Source organism: Python bivittatus, unplaced genomic scaffold (assembly GCF_059951505.1).
Source record: "Python bivittatus isolate LINGU-HERP-01145 unplaced genomic scaffold, Pbiv_v1 ctg000070_np1212, whole genome shotgun sequence".
NCBI classification, from domain to species: domain Eukaryota; kingdom Metazoa; phylum Chordata; class Lepidosauria; order Squamata; family Pythonidae; genus Python; species Python bivittatus.
In genome coordinates this window covers 4,918,254-4,944,361 of record NW_028277034.1, presented here as the reverse complement: position 1 = coordinate 4,944,361, position 26,108 = coordinate 4,918,254, and the positions used below count along the sequence as shown (strand labels likewise).

General features: G+C 38.1%; 1 protein-coding gene across 4 annotated transcripts; it reads left to right on the top strand.

Annotated features, from left to right (window-relative positions):
- The first annotated feature begins 158 nt into the window (after positions 1-158).
- On the top strand, positions 159-26,108 carry CNOT7 (CCR4-NOT transcription complex subunit 7). 4 transcript variants are annotated; one of them, XM_088131207.1, is made up of 9 exons: positions 159-312; positions 2,997-3,196; positions 3,644-3,837; positions 9,045-9,206; positions 9,480-9,538; positions 10,376-10,418; positions 16,078-16,222; positions 19,288-19,398; positions 22,742-26,098. In XM_088131207.1, the coding sequence occupies exons 2-9, from the start codon at positions 3,080-3,082 to the stop codon at positions 22,868-22,870; spliced, it is 960 nt and encodes a 319-aa protein (XP_087987333.1). In that variant the 5' UTR covers positions 159-312; positions 2,997-3,079; the 3' UTR covers positions 22,871-26,098. The 4 variants fall into 4 exon arrangements, with proteins under 4 accessions (XP_087987333.1, XP_007426971.1, XP_025021636.1 ...); XM_007426909.3 differs by lacking the exons at positions 9,480-9,538; positions 10,376-10,418 and having other exon boundaries at positions 22,742-26,092; XM_025165868.2 differs by lacking the exons at positions 9,045-9,206; positions 9,480-9,538; positions 10,376-10,418 and having other exon boundaries at positions 22,742-26,095.

Genomic DNA, 26,108 nt, shown 5'->3' with positions numbered 1-26,108 from the left:
CCCGCTATCACGTCATCGCCGGCCTTCGCCTTCCATTGGTGGAAAGCGCCACGAGGGGCTAGTTCGGAGCCCGATTGGCCGAACGCTGCCGGGTCTCCGCGGCCGGGAAAGGAGCGTGAGGGGGGAGCAAGCAAGAGAACCAAGGGTTGAAAGGTTAGGAGCGCGGCGCGCGCTGATGATGTAATGGCTTTGTGCGCTGGGAGGCTGGGGGGAAGCCGCGCGAGTGGTTTTCCGCGCTTTCTCGCTCTCGCTCGCTGCGTCGGGGCTGCTTCCGCCGCCGGGTCCCCGCTCGACCCCCTCTCTTCCCCTCGCGTGAGTAACCGCTCCTTCTTCCGTTAGGGAGGGGCGCGAGGAGCGGCGGCGACATTTCTCGGTGGGGGGAGGCGCAGGTGGTGGGGAGAGAGAGTAAAGTGGAACCGCGCGCGCGGTCCGGCGGCGAACTTTTCTTTCCGTAACCGGGGGGAGGGGGGAGAGGCAGAAGACCGCGAGCCGAGGCTGGCGCTGGGAGGGCAAAGGTCTCCTGTCCCACCTTTGCTTTAGCTTCATCCTGTACGGTCCAAGCTGTCTTTCCTTACGGACAGCGAAGCTATCTTGCCTCACCCTGAACAGGTCTAACTAAGGCAACTTCTGCTGCTCCCTTTTCTGAGGTTCCCTCCCCCCCCAAAAAGAAATGGTGCAGGAAGATATAAGAATTAGGTCGTCTTCAATTCCTGGCCATTGCACGGACTTATCTTTGTTATTATCTTTAGCAATAACAAAGGTACGATAAGTATGTGTTCGCGTATATCGAAGTGGGTTGATAAATACGCATTCTTCTCCCTAAGCCAGGTTTCCCCAAACTGGTCAGTATCGACCGCCGAGGGTCGACGGGACTTTCCAAGGTCGTCGTCGGTGTTGTTATTTGTAGTACTATTAGTTAAAGTACTGTGGGGGTTAGTGACAATCTGAAACTTCATGAAGGGGTTGATGAGCTGAAGAGTTTGGGGACCCCTGGCCTAAGCTGTGCTATGGCACTTTGGGGCAGAAGCATAAATAGCAAAATGAGGCTGCTGGATTTTTTATTTTTTTCAGTGAAAATAAAAGGGAAGGTATTGAACAGAACAACTGAAACGACCATCTCTATATTTCACTGTTGATTTGGGCCTTCCCCAACCATCTGTCTTCCAGATGATTTCTTGTTATCTTCTGCCTTTGGCTGTGAGGTAGCCTAACAGATCCACAGGGTACAAGATTAAGAGCGGGTGGTTAATTCGATAACAGATAATTAATCTTAAAAACTCTTTGTAGCTGCAATGGATAAACTAGGTTGCTTCTGTTACATGTAGGCACTGGTGACATATCAACATTGATACAATTACATCTGATCAGATTGTTATAGGCTTACATAAGTAACATGCATAGATCTTGATGAAATTTTCAAGGGCTTAATGTTTTTTGTGCTTAACTCTGAACCAGACCAAGGAAATTCAGTTTTCCTAGGAAAGACTTACATCTTTGTTTAATGCTTTGGTAATTGTTAATCTGTTCCATGCCTTAAAACAGGGGCAGCAATCTTGTCCTTTCCAAATGATCTGGACTACAGCTTCCATATTTCCCAGCAAACAGTGTCAGAGGGCAAACATTTTAAGTCCAAATCAGTTGGTGAATATTGAGTTGCCAATTGCTATAAACATTTAGGGGAGGCTGCAGTCTAGAACTGTATTGTTTCTGCTTCAGATTATTACTTGCGCAATAACATTTCTGATGGGGCACTCTTTAAATATGCAGAACAATGTTTTAAGTTCTTAGTCTTTAACAGCAACAACAAAAAAACCACTTTGTCTTCTAGATCACAGAGGCCTGTTTTTTTTTCTCACCTTTTTCAGTATAGTACAGTTACATTCTGTTAAATGATCTTGTGACCTGCTTCTGTGATTATTACTGCTTTTTCCATTTTCTTTCTCTCATCCACACACAAAATAAAAATTTTGAACCACTTTCTGTAAGTGCAGGTTGCAGAAATGTGTGAGAGGAGAAGAAAATACTTGCACATAATCTTTGGTTTTATAATTTTCTTCAGGCAGACCCAGGAAATGAGCATACATTTGGTAGCAGGATACAGAGCTCTTATTTTTATATGAATTACCTACCTGTTTCTTGATCAATTGACGTGGTTTTGTTTTATATTAGTGGCTAGTATAAATACTAAACTTCACTACTGCTGTTGATATTAACCAATTACCAAACTTGGCTTAACTAAAATGTGTTAGGAACAAATGGCTCTTATTTTACTAGATTAAATTGAAATGAAATTATTCAAGATTGCCATCTTAAACATGCTAAACAAACCCCATAGAAATAAATGACAGTTCAAACTAAGTTTCTGGATGCATATTAGCATGAGTATAATTGAAATAGAGGGATTTACTTCTGAGTTAATATGAATAAAATGGCTGTACGTACTTAGGTTTAAGAGCACGCTGGAAGAATTCTTCATGGAAGCTTTTAGTAAAATCAAATCTGTGCAAATTAAGTTTTATTTTTTTGATATTTATAGTAATTTCCTCTTTATTGGTATCATCTTCTGCTGGTTTATTTGCCACATTCTCTGTATGTGAATAACTTGAATAACCTTGAGTTATGTACACTTTTATTAATAGTTACACTATTATTCCATTATGCAGTCTGTTAAGAATTATAATATAGATCTATACATCCTATTAGGTTTTACTCAGCTCAGTAGAAGCTATTTCTTGAAGAAGTTTTTAATATATAGGGTTGCAAGCTAGCTGGATATTCAACAATTAAATAATAGGTGGTTAGTTCTTCATCTGAGACCTCTTTTTAACTTCTGAAGATTTGCAAACCAGTTCATCTTAGTTGGCAGAGTTATGTAAGCTAATTTCTATGTATTTCTCTCTCTCTATGTATATTTACATTTCTCATAGTTTAGATAGCTGAATTTTGTTTCTGTTTATAAATTCATAAAATTTTATACAAATTTTGCCTTGTTTTAGGTATAAAATTTAAACCTGTTTTATGAAACTGACTTTTCATCAAGTATACCTTTTTGATGCCTGGTATCTGAAACCTCCTAATTATGCCAGCAGCCACAGTAGATCACAGCCAAAGAATTTGTGAAGTGTGGGCTTGTAACCTAGATGAAGAGATGAAGAAAATTCGTCAGGTTATACGGAAGTTTAACTACGTTGCCATGGTAAGATGATGGGAATATCTATGATCTTCTTTGTTTATGTAGACAACATAAATGATTTGTAAAGGAAATAATGCAGAAGTTCAAGAATAACAAAAGACTTCCATTACTAATTTCACTGGAAACAAGTTCAAAATAATGAGTAAAACTTAGTTCCTAATAAAGACATGCACTTTTATTGTCTTTACATTGTAGTTCCTAGTTCTGTTTGGTTAAATCTCATGGTATATTAATAAAAAAACTAATATTGAATAATTAGTTTAATAAATAAACTAATATTGAACTTCTTTGCACTGGTCCTTGCCTGAGTTAACTACAGAACAATAGTTGTGTTCCATGTTTAGCCTTTTATATCAAGAAAAGTATTCAGAGTGTCTAGCTATAAAAAGTGGTGAGCTTTATTGCTCTTCTAATAGTTTCCATTTTGTCTTTCACATTTATGCTTTTCAGGACACAGAATTTCCTGGGGTAGTTGCACGACCTATTGGAGAATTCAGAAGCAATGCGGACTATCAGTACCAGCTACTCCGCTGTAATGTAGATTTACTTAAAATAATCCAGTTAGGGTTGACGTTCATGAATGAGCAAGGTGAATACCCTCCAGGAACTTCAACATGGCAATTTAATTTTAAATTTAATTTAACGTAAGTTCTGGAATTTGGTTGTGTGTCTTTAAGTGTGTAGAGTATTTTAAAATTGAATAATTTAACTAGTTTATTTTTCAGCTGTTTTTCCATTAAGTTCAGGAAGTGTGGTGAATGCTGCTTATATAAATTAGACTTGTTTTGTTCAAATTCTTAAATCTCATACAATTTTCAATCTCAGATTTGTTATTAATATTATTTTAAAAACTTCTGTTGGAAGCATAGTTGAGACAGGGTTAAATCTTTTGTGTACATGCTTGAACTTTAATCTGATGTCATTCGCTGCATTATATCAAGTATGAATGTAAGAATGCCCACATATGGAGGCTTTGCCATCCACTAGCTTCATTGCCAGGGCAATCTCTGGAATAGTGTTGAGTGCTATGGGCTGAGGTCAGAGGGAAATCAGACAAAATTGGGGCCTTTGTTCAACTGACTTCCTCATGTTGCAAATGTTTGTATTCTCCTGTCTTTTGTTCTTTATAAGATTCTCTGGATCTTCTTAATTTGGTTCCTCATGGGTGCAGGAGTTTCCAGGAAGGAGGAAGCAATAGGAAAAGTTCACTTCCTAACTTAATTTGTGCATCTCTGGATGAAAGTTATTGATATTAGCAGAATTTAGTTTAAATTTACTTTATTCATTTATAATGTATGTAGACCTCCCTAATTGTGAGAATCTGGATGATGTACAACAAGATAGTAAAAACAAAAACAACATTATAGCAAAATATCTATCCAAAGGTGAACATATATAGTCGATTACAGCCAAAGTGTGATAGAATAACCCGATATACTTTCTTCTCTCAGTGGACAAGGTGGTATATGATATATTTCAGTGCTATGTCATGAAAGGCTTAGTAGGTGATCACCAGCACTTTGAATTGAACCCAGAACCTTAATGGTAACTAGTCCAGCTTCAAAAGTGTATTGCTCCACAGAAGCCTGGTTGCTGCATTCTGGTCAATTGCAGCTTTTGGGTCATCACCAAAGGCTATCTTACAAAAAGTGCATTGCAGCAGTCCAACAATGTAGCGATCAAGGCCTGAGTTCCATCATCAGGCCATCCTGGTCGTGGTAGATTGCAAGTGGAACACCAGGTGAAATTGGACAAATATCTCCCTGCCTATGGTCTCTGCCTGCTGTCTAAGCAGAAAGTTGGTGACTTTGGGCCAGTCACTCTCTCTCAGCCCAACTCATCTGACAGGGTTGTTGTTGTGGGGAAAATAGAAGGAAAGAGTATTAGGTATGTTCACCGCCTTGAGTTATTTATAAAAATAAAGGCAGGATTAAAAAAAAAAATTGCAAGTCCACCCTCCTCCCCCCATCATGAACAAATTCCTTCAGAGGGAATATAATCCTGTATAGAGTAGTTATTGTGACAGATGATACTGAATTGTCATGATGTTTTGTTGTTCAAGAGGAATCCTTCATAGGATTTAATCAGACTTTGTTTTGTCCCATCCGGACCATGAAAGCTTCCAGGCAGTTCAGACTTTCTACAGTCAGGTCCAGAAATATTGGGACATCGACACAGTTCTAACATCTTTGGCTCTGTACACCACCACAATGGATTTGGAATGAAACAAACACAATGTGCGTTAACTGCAGACTTTCAGCTTTAATTTGAGGGTATGTACATCCAACTCAGGTGAACGGTGTAGGAATTACAACAGTTTGCATATGTGCCTCCCACTTGTTAAGGGACCAAAAGTAATGGGACAATTGGCTTCTCAGCTGTTCCATGGCCAGGCGTGTGATATTCCCTCAGTACCCCAATTACAATGTGCAGATAAAAGGCCCAGAGTTCATTTCAAGTGTGCTATTTGCATTTGGAATCTGTTGCTGTCAACTCTCAAGATGAGATCCAAAGAGCTGTCACTATCAGTGAAGCAAGCCATCATTAGGCTGAAGAAACAAAACAAACCCATCAGAGAGATAGCAAGAACATTAGGCGTGGCCAAAACAACTGTTTTGAACATTCTCAAAAAGAAGGAACGCATTGGTGAGCTCAGCAACACCAAAAGGCCCGAGAGACAACGGAAAACAACTGTGGTGGATGACCGAAGAATTCGTTCCCTGGTGAAGAAAACACCCTTCACAACAGTTGGCCAGATCAAGAACACTCTCCAGGAGGTAGGTGTATGTGTGTCAAAGTCAACAATCAAAAGAAGACTTCACCAGAGTGAATACAGAGGGTTCACCACAAGATGTAAACCATTGGTGAGCCTCAAAAACAGGAAGGCCAGATTAGAGTTTGCCAAACGACATCTAAAAAAGCTGTCACAGTTCTGGAACAACATCCTATGGACAGATGAGACCAAGATCAACTTGTACCAGAGTGATGGGAAGAGAAGAGTATGGAGAAGGAAAGGAACTGCTCATGATCCTAAGCATACCACCTCATCAGTGAAGCATGGTGGTGGTAGTGTCATGGCGTGGGCATGTATGGCTGCCACTGGAACTGGTTCTCTTGTATTTACTGATGATGTGACTGCTGACAAAAGCAGCAGGATGAATTCTGCAGTGTTTCGGCAATATTATCTGCTCACATTCAGCCAAATGCTGCAGAACTCATTGGACGGCGCTTCACAGTACAGATGGACAATGACCCAAAGCATACTGCACAAGCAACCAAAGAGTTTTTGAAGGGACAGAAGTGGAATGTTATGCAATGGCCAAGTCAATCACCTGACCTGAATCCCATTGAGCATGCATTTCACTTGCTGAAGACAAAACTGAAGGGAAAATGCCCCAAGAACAAGCAGGAACTGAAGACAGTTGCAGTAGAGGCCTGGCAGAGCATCACCAGGGATGAAACCCAGCGTCTGGTGATGTCTATGCGTTCCAGGCTTCAGGCTGTGATTGACTGCAATGGATTTGCAACCAAGTATTAAAAAGGGAAAGTTTGATTTATGATTATTATTCTGTCCCATTACTTTTGGTCCCTTAACAAGTGGGAGGCACATATGCAAACTGTTGTAATTCCTACACCGTTCACCTGAGTTGGATGTACGTACCCTCAAATTAAAGCTGACAGTCTGCAGTTAACGCACATTGTGTTTGTTTCATTCCAAATCCATTGTGGTGGTGTATAGAGCCAAAGATGTTAGAATTGTGTCGATGTCCCAATATTTCTGGACCTGACTGTATATCACCTTGGCTTAGCCTGGGTGGCATGCTGATAACACCTCACCCTGAACTGACAGATAACCTCCCCTAGCACTTCATATAGATGTTAAGTAACATAAGTAAGAGCACTGAGCTCTATAGCACCTCACACTGGAGCAACTACGGATATGAATACTACTGCCCATGATTATAAAGTAAAAGTGTTCACTTGTAGGAGTGAATCTCCTGTAAAATGGTGCACCTAACTCCCAGCCCTTGTAGGCTGTCCAGAAAGATACCATGGGTATTAAATGCCACTGAGAGGGGTGCAGTCCTCTCATCTAAATCCTGACCAGTCCTGAATCACAGGAATCCAAATAATCCATTACATATAGGATCCCTGTAAGTAGTTCCTTGCCATCTTCTGAAAAACTCCCTAAAACAGGTTGGAGGCTGGTGGAAAGTTGTTAAAAATAGCTGGATCCAGTGAGGATGTCTTTAGGAGATGGTATACTACTGTCTCCTTCAAGGCAGGTGGCATTACCTCCTCCCCAACGAAGCATTGACATCTCACAGATCTAGCAGTTCATACCCCACCTGGTCATCCAAAGGAGCCAAGAAGTATGTGGTTCTAATGCACAGGTGGCAGGATTCATACCACAGAGAATTCTGACCATTTCCTTGGACTCTAGAAGCTCAAACTAATTACAGATAATACCACAAGACCTTGCCTCATCCATCACTCTGGACTTTACCTATCTGGCATCCAACCTAGGTGGATATGAGTGACTTTATCTGCCAAGAAAGCCACATCTTCAACCAATGTGCCTACAGGCACTTTGTCCCACCCATCCTTTTGCAGAAGGTTCGGAGTAACTCTTAAGAGGGCTACTGGTCAGGAGTCTAGGAATGCAATGTGTGAGGAAAAATGGATTCTTATTGATTTTGTGTTGGTTTGAATGTGAACTCTTATCATTGCTCAATCACATCCTTTTCTGGTTTTCCACCACTGTCACTCTAAATTTCTTTTCAATAGCTTCATTTCCTTCAGCTCTTTAGTCAGTCAGGGAGCTGCTTGTGATTTGCAGTTAGGCAAAGGCCTCACAGGAACAAACTCATGCAGCAGTGCAGCTGTCTCTATGTTCTTGTGATCAATCAGGGTGCAATGAAACTGCCTGCCAAATTCTCCAGAAAACTTATCCTAAGGGTCCTGCTGCCCTTACAGAAGTCTGGGGCATCTATGATGCACAGTTTGATGAGGTAGTGGTCTGACCAGAATAAGGACAGATGTCAATGTCCTCCATATTCATATATCATCTGCTTCAAAGTAAAGGTGTGCTCACCTATATTTGTTAGGGACATGATTACTTGCAACAAGCCTGCAGTCTCCATGGAGGCCATGAAATACTAATGAACAGAGATCTCTATTACTGATTAAAGAACCAGCTTTCATGATGAGATAATGCAAGTTCTAGCCAGAGCAGTGTTATACTCATAGTCCAAATCTGTTTCCTGCTGACTTTTGTGGTAAATAGTTGGTAGGAAGTCAATAGAGATTTGCAATCATATTAACAGCGTTGTCAGGTTTAGCCCAAAGAACTCCAAGAGACAATGCAAATACAGTTCTGTTGCTTTTATTAGCTACAACCTCCAGACAGAAAATCTCCCTAGACTCAACCCTAGTTCCCAAGCCAGCCAGCCACAACACTGTGAATTCCTTAGGGAGGTATCAGCCTCATCTTCTTGAACTTCCCGTGCTCCTGCTGGGGACTAAGAACACGCTTATCTCCCTGAGCTGGCCTTCATAAGTCCATTCCATCACAGTTGCGTAGGAAGGAATTTTCTGTAATTAATAGTATGTTTTTAGTAAGTATCACAATACGTCCTGTTTAACAGTTCTTTTACCTGGGAATAGAACTCAGTGAACTCTACTTCTCAGTATATATTCATTAGATTAAGCAGTAGATACTAATTAGCAAAACTCTTCTACGTGGATGATTTATTAGCAATGATATGGACTTTGTGCTGGTATTTGATTTAAAATATTTTTTGACAACTCGGTTAACAATAGTGACTTTTTCTGATAATGCTTCTTCTAGAGAGGACATGTATGCCCAGGATTCTATAGAGCTATTAACAACATCTGGAATCCAGTTCAAAAAACATGAGGAGGAAGGAATTGAGACTCAATACTTCGCTGAACTTCTTATGACTTCGGGTGTTGTGCTCTGTGAAGGAGTCAAGTGGCTTTCATTTCATAGGTAACCGCAGCATATAGAGTTATCGCTTGCCTACTTGATTTCCTTAACTTTTTATGAAACTTTAAGACAAAATAATTATCTCTGCTTATTAAGCTGAAGTATTAGGCTGGATGAGTTGTAGATAATTTTGTAAAGACTTTGATGCTTTAAACTTATCTCTCCAGTTTACGCTTTGGCTCCAGTGGAAACAAATAATCTGTATCTTAACTTGAGGTACTAAAGTGTCAGTCATGTAGAGAGGGAGCACTGTATTTTTCTATTTTGCTTTGACAGTTTCCCAGGTCAGAGGAAGGAACAGCCACATATATCTGCCCTTTGTGTACGGTTAGCAGGTAAATGGAAACTGGAATTAGTTGATTAACATCGTTGGAAAGTCCAAATTCAGTACAGCTCTGAAGACTCTTTGATAATGCTGGTAGGGAAAATATGAACCTTTTATCTTAATTGTAATGCCAAATATTGGAAAATTAAACTTTGCTGCATGAACTATTTTCTTGCCTGGTTCCAATATACTAGTTCCTTTGCTTTTTTCAACCCCCTAGCACCCCAAATAGAGGCATGGTCCATTAAAGACAATGGTTGAAATGGTTTAAATCACCTGATTTGAAGCTTAGATGACAGTGTAAGCATACACTCAAGATCTGGATCACTGAGAAGAATCTTGTGCTGAATATTGTGAGACCCACTTCACAATTCTTAACTAAGAAAAAAGGAATATTTGGTTGAATAATTTATAAGCGTGTTAATTATTATGTTAGTTGGGTTGTTGAATGGAAAGCTGCTTACTGAAGGTTGGTTTTGGCAGGCATAAATTTTAGAAAGTTTTCTGGAAAAGATTACTAGCAAAGGCAATCATCTTGTTCAAAATAGTGCAGATATCTTGAAATGAATCATCTTGTTCAAGATAGCATAGATGGGCATAACCCTTCAAGCCATTCAGATACACAGGTGTGAACATTTCAGGAATCCAGGTGTTTTGAAATGAAAATGGTTTGTAGCAAATGTTCTTATCTGGTAGTGTCCAAAGTGTGTATCAACTTGTGTTTAATATAGTACTCCAGTGAGGGAAGAGTGCTTCAACACCATTAGTTGAGTTTAAATTCTGCTTTGGATAATTAGAAGGAATTAGACTACATTTTAAAATGTTGATCATTTAGCTGTTGTTGGAGAAATGTTAGCAATGTGTGGGGTTCAAATACTGCTACAGAAATGGTAGAAAATGTATGACAATTTTAAAGCACTTAAAATTACAGTACTTGTTTCCTAGCTTATTCCAATTTCTGTCTTATTGAAAAATGGATGTGTTTTATTGCTCTCATAAAACCTTGATGGCAGGAAGTAGCAGCTAATATAGCTATTATCACCACCATTAGTACTGTGTGAAAAATTGTGTTTCTAGATGGAGATGATTTGTTGTGAATGAGGTTCATTTATGGTGATTATGATGAAAGGCAACATTGTTAGGTGAAGCTAACAAGCCAAAAATAAAACATGTTTTACTCTTTGGGAGCTAGATGTAACAAGCTAGGTGTCCACACAACAAATACAGTGGTGAGGAAAAATTTATGAACCCTTTAGAACTCTCTGTAATCCTGCAGTATTGTGAGCTATAATGTGATCTTAACTTCATCTAAGTTCTAGAGAGTTTCTGGCTGAATAAAAAAGTGTATTTTGTCATCTCTTTATTGAACACAACAATACTTGCTCCCTTTGTTGGAAAAAATATGTAAAGCTTTAGATTTAGTAACTTCAGCAGTTACTAAACCAAATGTTTCAGAAGACTGGGGCAGTGATGGAAAAACAGCACCTCCTGGTCATATTCCCCCTCACTTCACGAAAATGGGGGATAACCAACAGGTTCTCCCAGGATGAAAGTAGTAGACAGACTGATACTAGTTAGATAAGGTAATACTGCATGTACCCTGGTTCCAAGTCATAGGACTTTATAGTTCAAAAACCAATGTTTTTGAATTGCACTCAGAAACCTATTAGATACTAGTGCAGCACCATGCATCAAATTTATGTGCTCTTGGTGAACCACACCAGTTAGTAAGTGGTGTGCTACATTCTTCAGTTGTCAAGGGGTCTCAAAGGTAGAGCTCATTGCAGTAGTTCAAATAAGTAGTGATGAGGGCACATGTTGTTGCGTCCTTGTGTTTTGGTAGGACTACTGCTTGGGCATCTGCCAAAATTAGGCAAAGACCTTCTGTCTGTTGCCTCCATTCAGAAATAACTGGAAGGTCCCCAGCTCACAGACCTGCTCCCTGATGGATAATGCCTCCCCCTTGAGAGACAGTCTTAGAGAATCTTAGTGAATGAATAACTATGTCTCAGTTGGTTTCAGCTTGTTTCATCCTCAGAGTCCCCCCAGGCCCTCATAGCCTCCAGACATCAGGTCAAGATCTCCACTGCATTTTAGACACAATCCAGGCTGGAGGTGCATAGTTTGATATCATCAACATACTGATGATATTGTACCCCAGATGGCTTAATGACCTCTCCCAAAGGCTTCATGTGAATGTTAAACAATAGGAGAGAGAAGACTGAATTCTGCAACACTCCACAAGTGAATGGTAACTGAGCTTTCTTCCCTATAACCACTGACTGGAACCACCCATTCTGGAAGGAACAAATCCACTGTAAATCAATGCCTCCAATCTTTGACCCTTTCAGATAGTCCAGAAGGATACCATGTTTTGTGGTAACAAAGGCTGCTGAGAGGCCTAAGAAGACCAGAAGAGGTACATTTTTCCCAGAGTCATCAGCCTCAATACCCAAGCCTGAATCCTGATGGCAAAGGAACCAGATGTTCCACTTTTTCTGGGGTACTTTGTAGCTAATTCCATACCACTGTCTCAGCAAAACTCTCCCAAAAGGGCTAGTTGGGGATTTAGGGACAGCTTCTTAAGGAGATGATGCATGAAGGCCTTTTTCAAGGCAGCAGGCAACACTCCCCCCCTAAGGAAGAGTGGACAACATCTTAGATCCATCTTTACATCCTTCTACCTCCCCTACCCCCTGCTTCCAGGAGCATGAGAGGCATGGATCCAGATCACAGGTGGCACAGGTCATGCTGCAAAGCACTATATACTTCATCAGAGATCATAAGCCAAACAGAGGTATCAAATAACCTGTTCTTACTCAGAAGCAAAAAAATCTGGTGAATACCCACATGCATAAATGGATGTTTCGTTTAAATATATTTCATTTGTTCTAATTGGCAAAGTTTGCATAATCAGGCATCTGGAAAGGGACTTTACTTTGTGCCAATACTTAAAGACTCTTAACTATGATACTTGTTTTAATAGGTTGGATACTAGTCTCTAGATGGAGGGAGGATATGGGGGTACCTTTTGGTACTCCCCAAACGGTTAGTAAGAATTTATTTTGAAAAATAAAAATAAATTATGTGCTGGAAAAAGACCCCATAACTCAGCCCCTTAAAGGAAAAAAAAGGGGGGCTAGCTTCATTCTGAAGACATGTAATGCTGGGGGAATTTGATGACTACTAGTAATATGCCACCATTTCTGTGGTCCACTTAATTGTCATTCTGTTTTCATTTGGAGGGCACAGTAGTAGGCAAACCAGATGCCTGATGTTGTAAATAGGAGGCCTAGCAAGTGATAAAAAGTTACTTGGTCAGTGGGAAAGACACCCTCCATTAATGTCTAGGAAAGTTATGCCCAAAGACTACAACTTTTGATTTTTTCAAAAGTTACAGTTATTAATTACCATTAGTAATTAATGGTCTAAGTTTTTTTGAGAATATTGGTTTAAAGATGACAACAGCCTATGTAAACCAGTTTGTGGGCTGGAGATGAAGATCAGGTAATCAACATAGGGTAGGAAGGATAGTAGGCTTTCTGTCACCAATTTTACCTGAAAAAAGTTACCACCCTTCAAGATTAACACAAGATCGTTTGTAAAAGGATTGAATAAAAATTGAGCTAAGACATAGCCCTATTGGATACCCCTTATATTTGTGGTGATAGTATCTGTCAGATGGCCTATTAGGGAAAACTCATATGTGGGCATTAATGTATAATTCTTCTTATTTGTCATCCCTTCAAGGTAAACTAGATCAGGAAAGACACTCTACAGAAAAACTATACTTTATTGAGATAGGCTGTAGTAACAGAATTTTGCAAGTGTGATTGTGCTTCTCCTCACCTCCTTCTTATACCACACTGAGTCTCTTCTTATACTGTATCCCTTCTCAGGACTTAAGGAATACTTATATTTGTTTATGTAATGGTTTTTGAATATTTGCTTCAAGGCCGTCGCTCTGGCTCTACATTATTAAAGCCAGCAGTCTGCTACTGTTTAGAGCTTTCAATTTGAGCCATAACTTATTTCAGTCAATAGAATCAAAAGCTGAATGAAAGCCCATAAATGCCACATACAGTTTCTTCTTTGTAGTGTTGATGTACTTATTTATCAAATAGGACAATACGAAACAGGGATCTAAGATAGAATAACTGGGTCAAAACTGAGCTGTTTCTCAACAAGAAGATTGTTGTTAACAACTCAGTCTTTCAGTGTGGGCAGGAGATGCTTGTCATAGAACTTGGTTATGAGGTCAGTGAGACTAATTGGCCTGTAATTAGCTGGAGAGTTTCAATTACCTTTCTTAAAGATTGGAATAACAATGCTTAAATTCTAGCCTTTGGGGAGATGGTCTGTGAAATTGATATGCTTGAGGATCTTAACAAGATAGGATCTCATCACTTTGGATTATCTTTAAGTAAATGCCTAGGAAAGTAATCTTCACCTGGAGCTTTGTTGGACAGCAAGGCTTTATCAGTGGTTAGATTTTTTTCTACATGACTGGTGGTTATGGTTCCATATAATCAAGCTCTAAGACTGGATTACGGTCATGTAAGGGAGCATGGAGTGCAAATATTGCTCCCACTTTGATTTGGAGACCTTGTATCTGGGGTGGGGGGGGTGTGGGATTTGTCTGGATATAAGGTCCTATTTACTAATTTCCAGAAAGTAAATGTGTCTTTAGAGTTTGTAAATTATGCCAGAGCAATCTGTAAATTATGCCAGAGCAGTCTCTGGTACAGGTAGTCGCCGGTTTAAGAACGAGTTCCATTCCCAAGGTCTGTCCTTGAGTCGAATTTATATGTAAGCTGGAACAGTATTATTGTATAATATTGTATAAGTAGTATTGTGCAATTAACTTGAACCATTGTGTATGTAACTCAAATAATTGTGTATTTCATTCAGATTTTGATACAGTAGGCTCTGTTCTCAACTATGGGTCATTTGTAACCCTGGTGTTCTTAAGCTGGGGACTACCTGAATAATGATTTCTTCTTCATTAGGATTTTTTAGTTTTGTTTTTTTAATTAGCTCTGATATGCTGAGTACTTTCTATCTTTGTATGTTAGAATGAGTAGTTCCACATTCTGTATCAAAGCAGGGATTGCTGACCTGAGAGTTACTCAGTTTGCTGGAATTTTGAGTCACTCTTAATTTCAAGCATCCTGCTACTTTGAGGTGGAGGCAGATGAAGAGAAATAGGTTTATTTTTACATTGTACAATCAAGTTTCTTAACATTGTCTTAGTGATTTTTCACGTGCAGATTACTTACTCATTTTTTAAGATTAACTATAGAAGTTAATGTAAGCATTATTAAGAACTATTAAATATACAGTACAGGCAGTCCCTGGGTTAAGAACATTGGACTTATGGACAACTCATGCTTACAAATGGACCATCATAAAGCCTATTATATTAAAAAATTGAGTTAAATACAATGGTTCATAATAATGAACTCACGCACAACTTTGTGATGCTCATGAAAACATCGCATGGCTTCAGTGGTTCATTGGCTTGTGGAAGGAGAACGCCGTCTGCCATTTTAAGTTGGATCATGTTGCCATTAACAGTGTGTTGAGTGTACCTGTTCCGACTTACCTACAAATTTGACTTAAAGACAGATTTAGGAACAGATCTTGTTCATAACCTGGGGACTGCCTGTACTTATTTTAACAATAATAAAGTAAGACATGTCAGAGCAAATGCATTTTGTAACCTGTATACATTACTATCAATTCCAGATGTCTACATTTTAAAATCTTGTCTAGGCAGCTGTCTACAGCAATTTGAATCCTTTAGGCTGTGTATGGAAATCTACTATTGACTTTTCATCACTAGCAAGAAATATGCTGTATTATCTTTGCACACTAAATATAGCTGCTTTAAAAAAAAACCCATGTTTTTTCTATAAAACGTTATCCAGTTTTTGTCAGATTAAATGGAAACAATCACCTGGTGGAGGTATATTTTAGTATGTCAAGTTTTTCTCTACATTTGTGACTTTGTTATGAATTACATTTACAAATACTCTACTATAAAATATTACTTAAAACAATTGATATACATTGACTTAAAATAGACTTTTAAGTTATCATGAATGACTCCACATTATGTAGAAAAAATTATGCATGAGATGTATTTACTGAGAAACTTAATTTTATAGTTTGTAAACCTGATTTGGAGGGCAAGTAGAGTTATGGTTTGCCAGTTTGGAGATAATGATAAATCAAGATTTTCTGTAAACCCAAGTACTTTGTGCACTAGGGGAGGAGTTAATGCATAAATTTGGAGTTCCTTCCAGGCTCATGCAACTTTTAAGCACCAGAGTTTTCTGTAGCTTTAGAATTATATTCAAGGCAATCCATAATGTACACAAAATTCTATTTATGAAATGGTATGTTGCCATGATTCTAATGTTACAAGGAATGCATGTGAAGCGAAAGCATATAGAAAATGGTTGTTAAATTTCTGTAGAAGAACTTCTGGAATGTTTGCCTTTCTAATCTTAAGTATGTTTATTTCTATTTATGATTACTTTGCAGTGGCTATGACTTTGGATATTTGATCAAGATCTTGACAAATTCCAATTTACCAGAAGAAGAGCTAGACTTCTTTGAAATACTGAGACTGTTTTTCCCTGTCATTTATGATGTGAAGTACCTTATGAAGAGTTGCAAAAATCTCAAGGTAATTCCTAATGTTTTATTTAGATTTTTATAAGGGAAGAATGCATGAGTTAATTTTGTCTGCTTTACTTATGGACAACTGTAACAAGTTAGAACTTGTTCCCATAGAGAAACCTATGCAATGGGAATGTCTTGAAAAAGAGATGCCCATGAGGAGGATACTAATCTATCCTAGGAATTTTTGATAAAAGTAATAGTTATGTGGTTCCAACAGCTAAGCCATAGGTTTTGTACATTGAGAAAGAAATCATAGAACTAGTTTCTGGTTATAAACATATAGAACCATGCATTCAGACTGTTGAGACACCCTTGATCTGGTAATGATCATAACAATATCCTAATAACATCTTGTGTTAAAAATGGGAAACAAACTCTGTGCTGGTGTTTTCTTTTACCCACTGCAGCAACTGGTGCTACATCTTGAAATCAGGATTCATCAATAGTTAATGTTGCTCTGTCTTTGGATGATAGAAATGGTGGCTTTGCATACGTAGTTGTCTCCTTTGTTTTTGAAGATTGAAGTAGGCAGGTGGCTGTATCTTAAGTTTGAATTCAGTCTACACAACAGCTATATGGAAACATCAATGTGAAGCTTTTGATTTAGCCACCAGCAAGGAGGTATCACTTCTGCCCTTGCATTCTGCTAGATAGCAGTGGAGAAGAATAAAAAGTTGCAGCTTCTGGTAGCAGCTCTTTGTTATTTTTTTATAACAAGAAGAAGCTGAGTAGCACTGGTGAGAAAGAGAAAAGATGGTAATAGACTGCTATGGAAGTGACTTGAGGCAAAGGCTGGTTTAGTATCAGAATCAACACAGTTTTTGTAAGCAAAGAAACCAGAGATAAATTGGCTTTTGACTATGATGTGGTTAAATCCTGGTTTAAGAATAACTGTTCACCTGTGATAATATTGCTGAGCCAGATGTGAAAATGGTTATTCAGTGATCCTGAAGTTAAAGTTATATATTATTTGGAGATAGTGGATATTACTATTTTTTTTAAAGAAGAATGTAGATACTGAAAAACTTCAATGAGGCAGAATATGTGGGGTAGGTTCATAAAGCAGCCATGTCTGTTTCATGGAATTGTCACTGGGGAAGAAGGTGAGAAGGTGAGTAGACAAATCAGAGCATTAGCATTTCTGCTTTTCAGACTTTGAATGTTACCTGTCATTTTGATTTCCATATTTATTCTTATTAGAGAAGTGGAAAGATAATGTTTTAAACATAGTTTTATAATGGGAGCTGGGTATCTTCCTGTATTAACAAGTGAAAACAAGTAAAATAAATTAATACTTGGTAATTAATTTATTAATAAATACATTAATACTTGGTTATCAAGTAACTTCATTACGGCCTGTCATCTTTTAAATTGCTTGTGAAAATTGTGGAACAGTTAACTTGAGGTAATTCATTTGCAGGGGAGAAGATGCAAAAAACTGGAGCAAATGCTAAATTTTGTTTAGATTTTATTTTGTTAGTTTTATGTCCTGCCTTTTATTAGAAGCTCAGGATGGCATTTGTAGCCTCCTCCATTTATTTTTCCCTACAACTTTGAGCAAGTCACTCTCTCCCAGCCTGAAGTCATCCAGTGAGCTTCTAATGTGTACCTGGATCTTCTCAGTGCCTTAATCACTACACCACATTGGTTTCAGACTCTAGAATCTGTCTCCTCTTCACACACATATATTAGGGCTTTGAAGATTATTCTCCTCTGCCCCACCAGGCCTGCTTTATCCCCTATTCTGTATTCTTCTGTTTCAATTTATAACTGTCTTCCTTCATTCCCATCCCTGCTGTTCAAGCAAAGTACGGTAGAAGTATGTGGTGAAGGTATGTTTAATAAAAGAAGGCAAAATTATATACAAAGAGGGATTGTACATTGATAAAGGCACCTAAATGTGCCTCTTTCTTGTTTAGTTTTTGGACACATCTAAGCATTGAAAATAAAATAAAATAAAATAAAATAAAATAAACCTTTGTTTGTTTGCCTTGCTCAATTTTACCCATCCTTCTAAATGTTTTGGCATTTCCCATCTACATCATGCTTATTTTTGAACCCTCTAGCATTGATCTAAATATATTTTGAAAGTGATAGTGGTTTTTTTTCTGTTTTTAAGCAGAAATATGAAACAGTTCTTTGTTAATAGCTTGTCTCACAGTTTGAAATTTCTGCTGTGCAAAGAAGGGAGTAGGAGCTTCTCAGCTTATGAGAAGATAGCCACACTAAGTGTAGAAGGTATAAGCAGAAGATCAAACACTTCTACCAGTTTCACCATGCAGCACTCCATACCTAACATATTAAGTGCAACTCTTGGCCATTACAAAGTTGCTCACCCTTGTACTAAAGCAATTGTGCATACTTTTTGCATTTGATTTTTTCCATCTCCTATCTTGATGAACAGCTCTAGGCAAAGTTGGAAGATGGGTGGGATTTTGGTTTGAAAATATTGATTGTATAATGATAAAGCAGATTAGTCAGTAATTTACAAAGGCATGATACATTGGTGCCTTTATTAAGGATACATGGTGATCTCAGACAGTTTTGATAGTGAAAAATGGTAAATTGGTGGTAGATGTATGGGGGGTGGTTATTATAGCACTGCCCCCTTCTGATATTGCCAAGACATGATGGGAAAAAATAAAATTAAGAAAAGTTTTTATACACAATTTTGATTCTGGTATGGACTTTATAACACCTTAAAGATACTGTATTCAGTTTCTGGAGGACAAATATTCTACCCTTTCTTTATGGTTCTGAAATGCATATTAGACAGAGCAGACAAACTGAAACAGCCTGATGACACTGAAGGGAGAGGAGACAGTTAACAGAAACCAAATTGTTGCCCTTTTCCTTTTGGAAAGACTTGAATGATAATAAACAAGAGTTCTGAAGGCCTTTGCTATCATAATTTGCTATACTGTTAAAGAACGTGTGACTTCAACTAAGACTATGATTTAGTGTAGCTCTTCAAATGGTGTGCTCATATGGTTGAATGGTGAAAAGTAATGTTATTACCTGATGTCACATTTTCAACTCTTCTAACTGTGCTGCAATCTTCATTTTCAGGGTGGATTACAAGAAGTTGCTGAGCAATTAGAGTTGGAGAGGATAGGTCCACAGCATCAGGCAGGATCTGATTCTCTACTAACAGGCATGGCCTTCTTCAAAATGAGAGAGGTAGGTCTGTATGCATTTTTTTTTTTGTATGATAATGTTGAATGAAACTGATTAGTTACAGGTAGTTCTCATTGAACGACCATTCATTCAGCGACCATTTGAAGTTACAACGGCGCTGAAGGAGGGGACTTACGATGGGTTCTCCTAGTTGCAGCTGTTGCAGTGGTCACGTGATCACAATTTGGATGCTTGGCAACCACTTGCAGTTATGACATCGCAGCATCCCAGTCACGTGATCACCATTTGTGACCTTCATTGCTAGCTTCCAACAAGTAAAGTCAATGGGGAAGCTAGTTGGGGGTCGCAAATGGTGAACATGTGACTGCAGGATGCTGCAACTGTGTGAGATTCGCCTTATGATGGCAATTAGGACTGCCGCACCTGCTGTCATAAGTTGGCACAGTCACATGACCGTGACTTTACAACCACATTGCTTAGTGATCGTGTTGCTGATCCCAGTTACTACAGTTAAGCAAGGACTACCTGTATTTTAATTTCATTGACTGTTGCAACTGGCAGAAGTAACTTGACAATAGATTTCTTAAATTGTAAAGTATTTCCTTCAGTGGTGGTAGGAACAAAGTGTCAAGTTTTTTTTCTCCCAGAAATCTGATTGTAGCTTCCCTTCCTTCCCATATCCCAGTAAATGTAATATGAGATAGATGGATATCAACATGCCTTCTTAAATGTTGTTTGCACGCAGAGAAATTTATGAAAAGCATGTGAGATTAACATTTAGTGCCCTTTTGGACCTGGGCCATATTCAGAACAGCATGGGCCATATCCTTTTCTGGAAGATTTGGTTCTGTAAAACTACTGTACTGGTCCTGGGTTAGCCAGATTGTGTGTCCCAGAACAAAAACTGAATGTTCCCTTTCTGGAGCAAAAAGTTCTGCACACTTCTATGATTTTTTTAATTGTGATGCTGGAGAAAATAGTTGAGAATATCTTGGATCACAAAATGGACAACTAATTCAGGACTAGATGGTGTAAACCAGATTGCTCATTGGAAGCAGTAATAATAAAGCTAAAGCTTAAATATTTTGGACACATAATGTGAAGACAAGAATCATTGGAGATCCTGATGCTTGGGAAAACCGAAGGCAATTGAAAAAGAGACTATCAGAAGACAAGATGGCTTATTACTATCACTGATGACACAAACACAACAGGAATTATAAGAACTCAAAGAAGCTGTTATTGACAGTGAGATAATTAACATTTTATGTGGCAAACTACTGTTTTGATTTTGCCTTTTGTTTCTGTAGGGTGCAGAATTTAAGTATAGGAAGCATTTATACATTTTATGAAAATTTATTTACCATCTTTCCAGCACTTTTTGTCCCTTTTTTGCTTTAAAGCTCTAATTGTTTTCTCAGATAATTGTGAGGGGGTGGGGGTGGAGAGAATCAAGCTGAAGTGGATCTTTTTAGTAAAGAGATCTCATGACCTTAGTTCCTTTTCAATCTACCTAACGTTTCATAAATAATTGGGTGAAATTACTAATTTTGAGAAATTTAGGAGCTCTTTTGGAATTTTCTTCCTAAAGAAAGTCTAAGAAATTTGGCTAGCAGTGATTTGCTAAATTTTGTTACTTCAGAAGAAGGAACAGTATGTATCTACAACTCTTGTTTCCTTTTTTAAAAATTAGGTGCTGTAACTCAGCAATTAGATTACCAGCTCTTCATTCTTCCAATATTATCAATTACTTTAGTAATTCTGTGAAAGGCAAAATACCTGTGTCTTTTCCTAGCATGGTGATGCTGTGATGGGAATTGTTTGCAGCCTACAGTGTAGTGGTACCAAGGACTTTAATGACCATGATGTATTTCTGTTTACTTCATGTCATTTGGTTCATGGTTCCTTCTTTTTTAAATATTTACAAAAAGCTGCAGCTGAAGTTTTCTGGAGGTCTGGGTGGAAATGTCAGTAGTACCCAGATGACATGGAGCTTGACCATTGTTTGATCCCAGCTTGGCAGTGGATGGGATAAAGTGGTACCTGGTATTAGATCATGGGATGAATAGGGTTTAAAAAAATGAAAATGAATCCAGAGTTGCTATTGGTCAAAAGCGCTAGCATCTAGATGAGAGGTGTGTTAACCTATTCTGGAGGTTATGAATGCACCTTGAAGTAATAGGTATGTATTTTGGGAGATACTCCTTGACTAATTGCTGTTCTTGAATAAATAGGAGATGACATTTGCTAGGAATGCCTTTGATCAATTCTAGGTAACGTGCCTGGTTTATCTAGATAAGAGGACTTGGCTTCAGTCATCCATTTTTTGTTTACTTCAGTTTGGATTATTGTAAATTTCCCCAATCATGCTGGCTGGGAAATCTTGAAAGCTGCAGTCCAAACATATTGTGTGAGTGCGATTTTGGGGGAGGGTGGATTATAATGCATTCAGTGTTGAGATGACCTTGAAGACAGCCTGAAAATTGCTCTAGAATGTGATAGCCACCATTCTGTCTGGTACTGAAGGGTTAAAGTAAATTAAATTAGATCATACTGGACCCATATTTGCTTCCAAGGTCAATTCAAAGTGCTGCTTCTAACCTTTAAAGCTTTAATGGCTTAGTACTAAACTAGAAATCACATTGTTTCATAGCACCCTATTTGAGAATTAAAACTAATGACAGGGAGAGCTCTGGGCAATTGGGCAAATGAGCATGAGAAGTAGGGACTATTCTGAGATAGTGCCATGATTCTTCAGTGCTCTCTCAGTTGAAACTAAGTTCTTTCATAGAAACCAGTGACACTTTATTTTAACAGGCTTTTCATACGCAATGCCTACTTTTCTTTTGACAACTCTAATTTGTAAGATCTTTTACTTTTTTTTTGTGCTGTTTTTGGTTTTGTGTTCAGCTAGATGACAGTACAAGTTTGATCTTGAAAATCTAGGCAAGAGATAACCTCATCAGTAGTTGAATGAGAGAAACCAAAATATCTTAGCACTGTTGGCTAGACTGGGAAGTTTAAAAAAAAATTGAAAGGAAGTAATGGCAAGCAATTTCTGTATTGTTGCCAAGAAAACCATATGGATGTGTCCTTGAAATCTGAAGCTTGACTGTTTTACTTCTTTTGGTTTTTGTTTCACCTGCATTGTTACTGTTGTTCAGGCCTTTAACAATACATTTGTATTGATTTATGCGACAGTTTGATGATAATCCTACAGGATTTTTTTCTGGATACTCTTACAGAAATATAAACTATGAGAGATATATTTTATTTAAGAAGTTTTATATTTGATCTGAAAAATGAGATTTTTTTCACACAGGTATTTTGAGTAATAGCCTCCAAAAATAGGTGAATAATAATTTGTCCTTTAAATTTTCTTTAGATGTTCTTTGAAGATCACATTGATGATGCCAAATACTGTGGTCACTTGTATGGTCTTGGTTCTGGTTCATCTTATGTACAGAATGGAACAGGAAATGCATATGAAGAAGAAGCCAACAAACAATCATGACATGAAATGAGAAGGCACTTTTTCTAAGCTCCACATGCTTGTACATAGGTTTTATCTCTGGTTGAATTCCTTGGACAATAAGGCGTTCTTTTCCTCTTTATCAGCACACTTTTCTCTTGCCTTTGTATGTACTAAATCTGACTGTTCCTATTCCAGTCCTTTGACCTTGATGTGTAGGCATTTCTTGGTTAAATGTAGCCATGTACCTTGCCCATCTGTACATAAGCACATGTTGGAACAATGTGGCAGATAGAAGAGGAGAGCTAAAATGATAATGACATTTCTGGTAAACTTTAATTGGCCTTAGTATTGGTTTGTTATTACCCCTACCCTTTCCCCTCAAACTGGGCAAGCACTGATTGTAATCAATTTCAACCCATTTGATATCAATCCCTTCCAGTGTACAGGAGTTTTAGCTATTCATAATTGTGGACCATCACATTTGCACTTTAGAAGAGTGACTCTGAGTCAGATCCTCTGTTTTATCTGAAGTTCTGGATATTCTTCCCTTACTTAAAAAAAGTGTTCATCTGCCAGTATAGCAACTTAGTGCTTGCTTCTTCCAAGTCTCAACTACATTGAACAAAACCACTCATTGCATAATCTATCTTCAAAGTTACAGGTATCTTAGCAGCTACTGTTATATATAACTGGTGTTTCATCTTCCAAATGTTCCCTCCAGCTCTCTGATGGAAGCAACTAAGTGGAATCATGGGGAATCTCTCGAGTATACTTTGCTGAACTGAGAGTTTCCTTCATGGGGCCTAAATTGTGCTGGGCAGTTTTCTATGAGGTATGATTAGGAGAACTTTCTTGTGGATTCTCCTGGGTTTAAACCAAGCTTTACAGCAGTCTTCCCCTCTACATTGCAACCTTCAGATTTATTGGATTACAACTTCTAAAATACATGGAATATCTGGAAATGGACAGCCAAATATTTAAAGGGCACCAACTTGGGGTGGGGTGGGGGGCTGCTTTGCAGCCTTCTGGAAAGTATCCGTGTCCTTTTTTGCTTTTGTGTCTGAAAGGAATAATTGAAAGATGGAAAACTGCAGTTAAAATAACAGATGTGAATTGTAGATCCATTTCCTTATTCCTGTTCCAACAAGTTATGGCCTAAAAATACTTTTCTATTTTAAAATATTAATTTATTGTCTACATAAATGGATGAACACAATATAAGAATGAGATCCAAAGATAAATAGGAAGGTATGTCCTTTTTTGGAACTGCAACACAAGACATTTGTTGTAAAACAACAAATTTATTTGTACCTAATAAAGTTACCTAAGGCTTGTAAGGCTAGTTTATTTTTTGAATCTATCTTAGCGGTATATTTTATAGGTGTTTTATTAAATGACCACAAAGTACTTTCCTGACCATGCAGAGCAGGCTCATAAAAAGCAATTGTGAAGGAAGACTTTTATTGGTATTGAATAGCTAAATCCTATCCTGAAATGATGGAGTGCTGGTGGCAGCATTTGGCATGTCATCTACACTGAAAATCAATGGGAGTAAATCTTAAACAATGTACAGCAAATTGATATATTTACCATGTACTTTAATCTGTTTTCCTTTTTCCTCATGAAGTTACAATAATGTAACTGGGTGGTCCTTTTTCTTTTTAAGAAAAATTACAAAGACATTTGCATAAGAGGGTATTTGTTTTTAAAGCTTTTGTAAATAAAGGCTTCAATAATGTTTTCTTACATATTTAGAGACTTGTGGTTTTGATTTGAAAACCTACTGGCATGTCTGTGTACCTAGTCAGTCTCTTGCATCTTTCTCACCTTAATCCAGGGTGGTCTATTGTCCATACATTGGCTGCTCCAAGCACCATCACTATAGTCGCTTCAGAGTGGTCAAAATGTGGTTGAATAGAGCAAGAGCAAACCTGTATTCTCCACGCTTGCTAAGAACTGACTAAATTGTGTTTGCAGCTCACCAGTGAAGTGGGAAGGACCTGAAGGTCCAGTATTCCTTCAGTCAAATGCTATGCTCTGATGTGATTTCTCATTTGGTAGCAATAACCTGCCTTACTAAGATGCTTAACAGAATTTATGTAGTCAGGCAAATAAGTGAGGAGTTTCTACTTAATATGCCATCAGGGATTTTTGAAGATTAAATGTTTTTGTTCATGTATCTTGTTGGCACCTACAGACCCTAATATTTGCTGCTTGTGATTTTCCAAGTGGGCAAAAAACTCGACTCTGCTGCAAACATAGCAATTTTGCTCTGATGGGAACCCTGGATATTTATGTTCGAGTAGTGATGGGAATATTTTATACCCATTTAACAGAAGATTGTGCCTTGATGAAGACCCTACTTATGACCCTAATCATAAGTACCTGTTGTCCATCATGCTTGGAAAAAGCTCACTGAATCCCATACAAACCAACATCTGAACTATACTATGTTAGACTTGCTTCATCTTGAGGTAAATAGTGGGTTTTTTTGGCTGAGCATACCTTTTACATTGTTGGGAATTAATGGAATTATTTACTGATAACATTTTATATGAAAGAAAAATATACAATTCATTCAGTGGAACTTAGCTGCAACCATTTCACAAGGCTGCTCAGCAGAATGAGGAGTAAGGCTACTACACTGATCTTACAGAGATGCATAAAGTCATCCTTCAGTTGTCATCCTGTTCAGGAATTGTAATGGGCTAAAATGGCTTCTTACTGGTCCTTGTAAGAACTGTAACTTCTAAAGGGCTGAGTTTTTTTTGTGCATTGTGAGATTCTCATACCTCTGGTCGTTATAAACCACAGTGTGACCCTTTTCAGGTTAAAGGGGATATTATTTTAAAAAGAATGTTTTCATCACAAGGACAAATCAGAAAATCAACATGGGATTAAAATTGAGGTTGAACCCCACTCTCTTTGTGTTATATTGTTTCCTCCATAATCTGAAACAGTACAATCTAGACAAATATTATTTGCACAATAGGCATAATGTGGTTTACTACTTAGCATGAATTTACAAGTTTGCAACTCCTGGTTGTTGTCAAGCTGCTACCATTCTCAAAATGTGGCTCCCAGGCCTTTTGGGCCCATTTTGGCCATGTGTTGTTTGAACCTTTCCTCTAGTTCTGTAATGTGGTATATCTTGGCTCTCATTTTGTTATTTCCAATTATGTTGAGACCTATTCTGAGGTAAGCCATAGTCTTTGTGTTCTGGATTACAGTATTAAGCTTTGTTTGCCGCCTCCACTCCTCTACTTGAATACTTTTT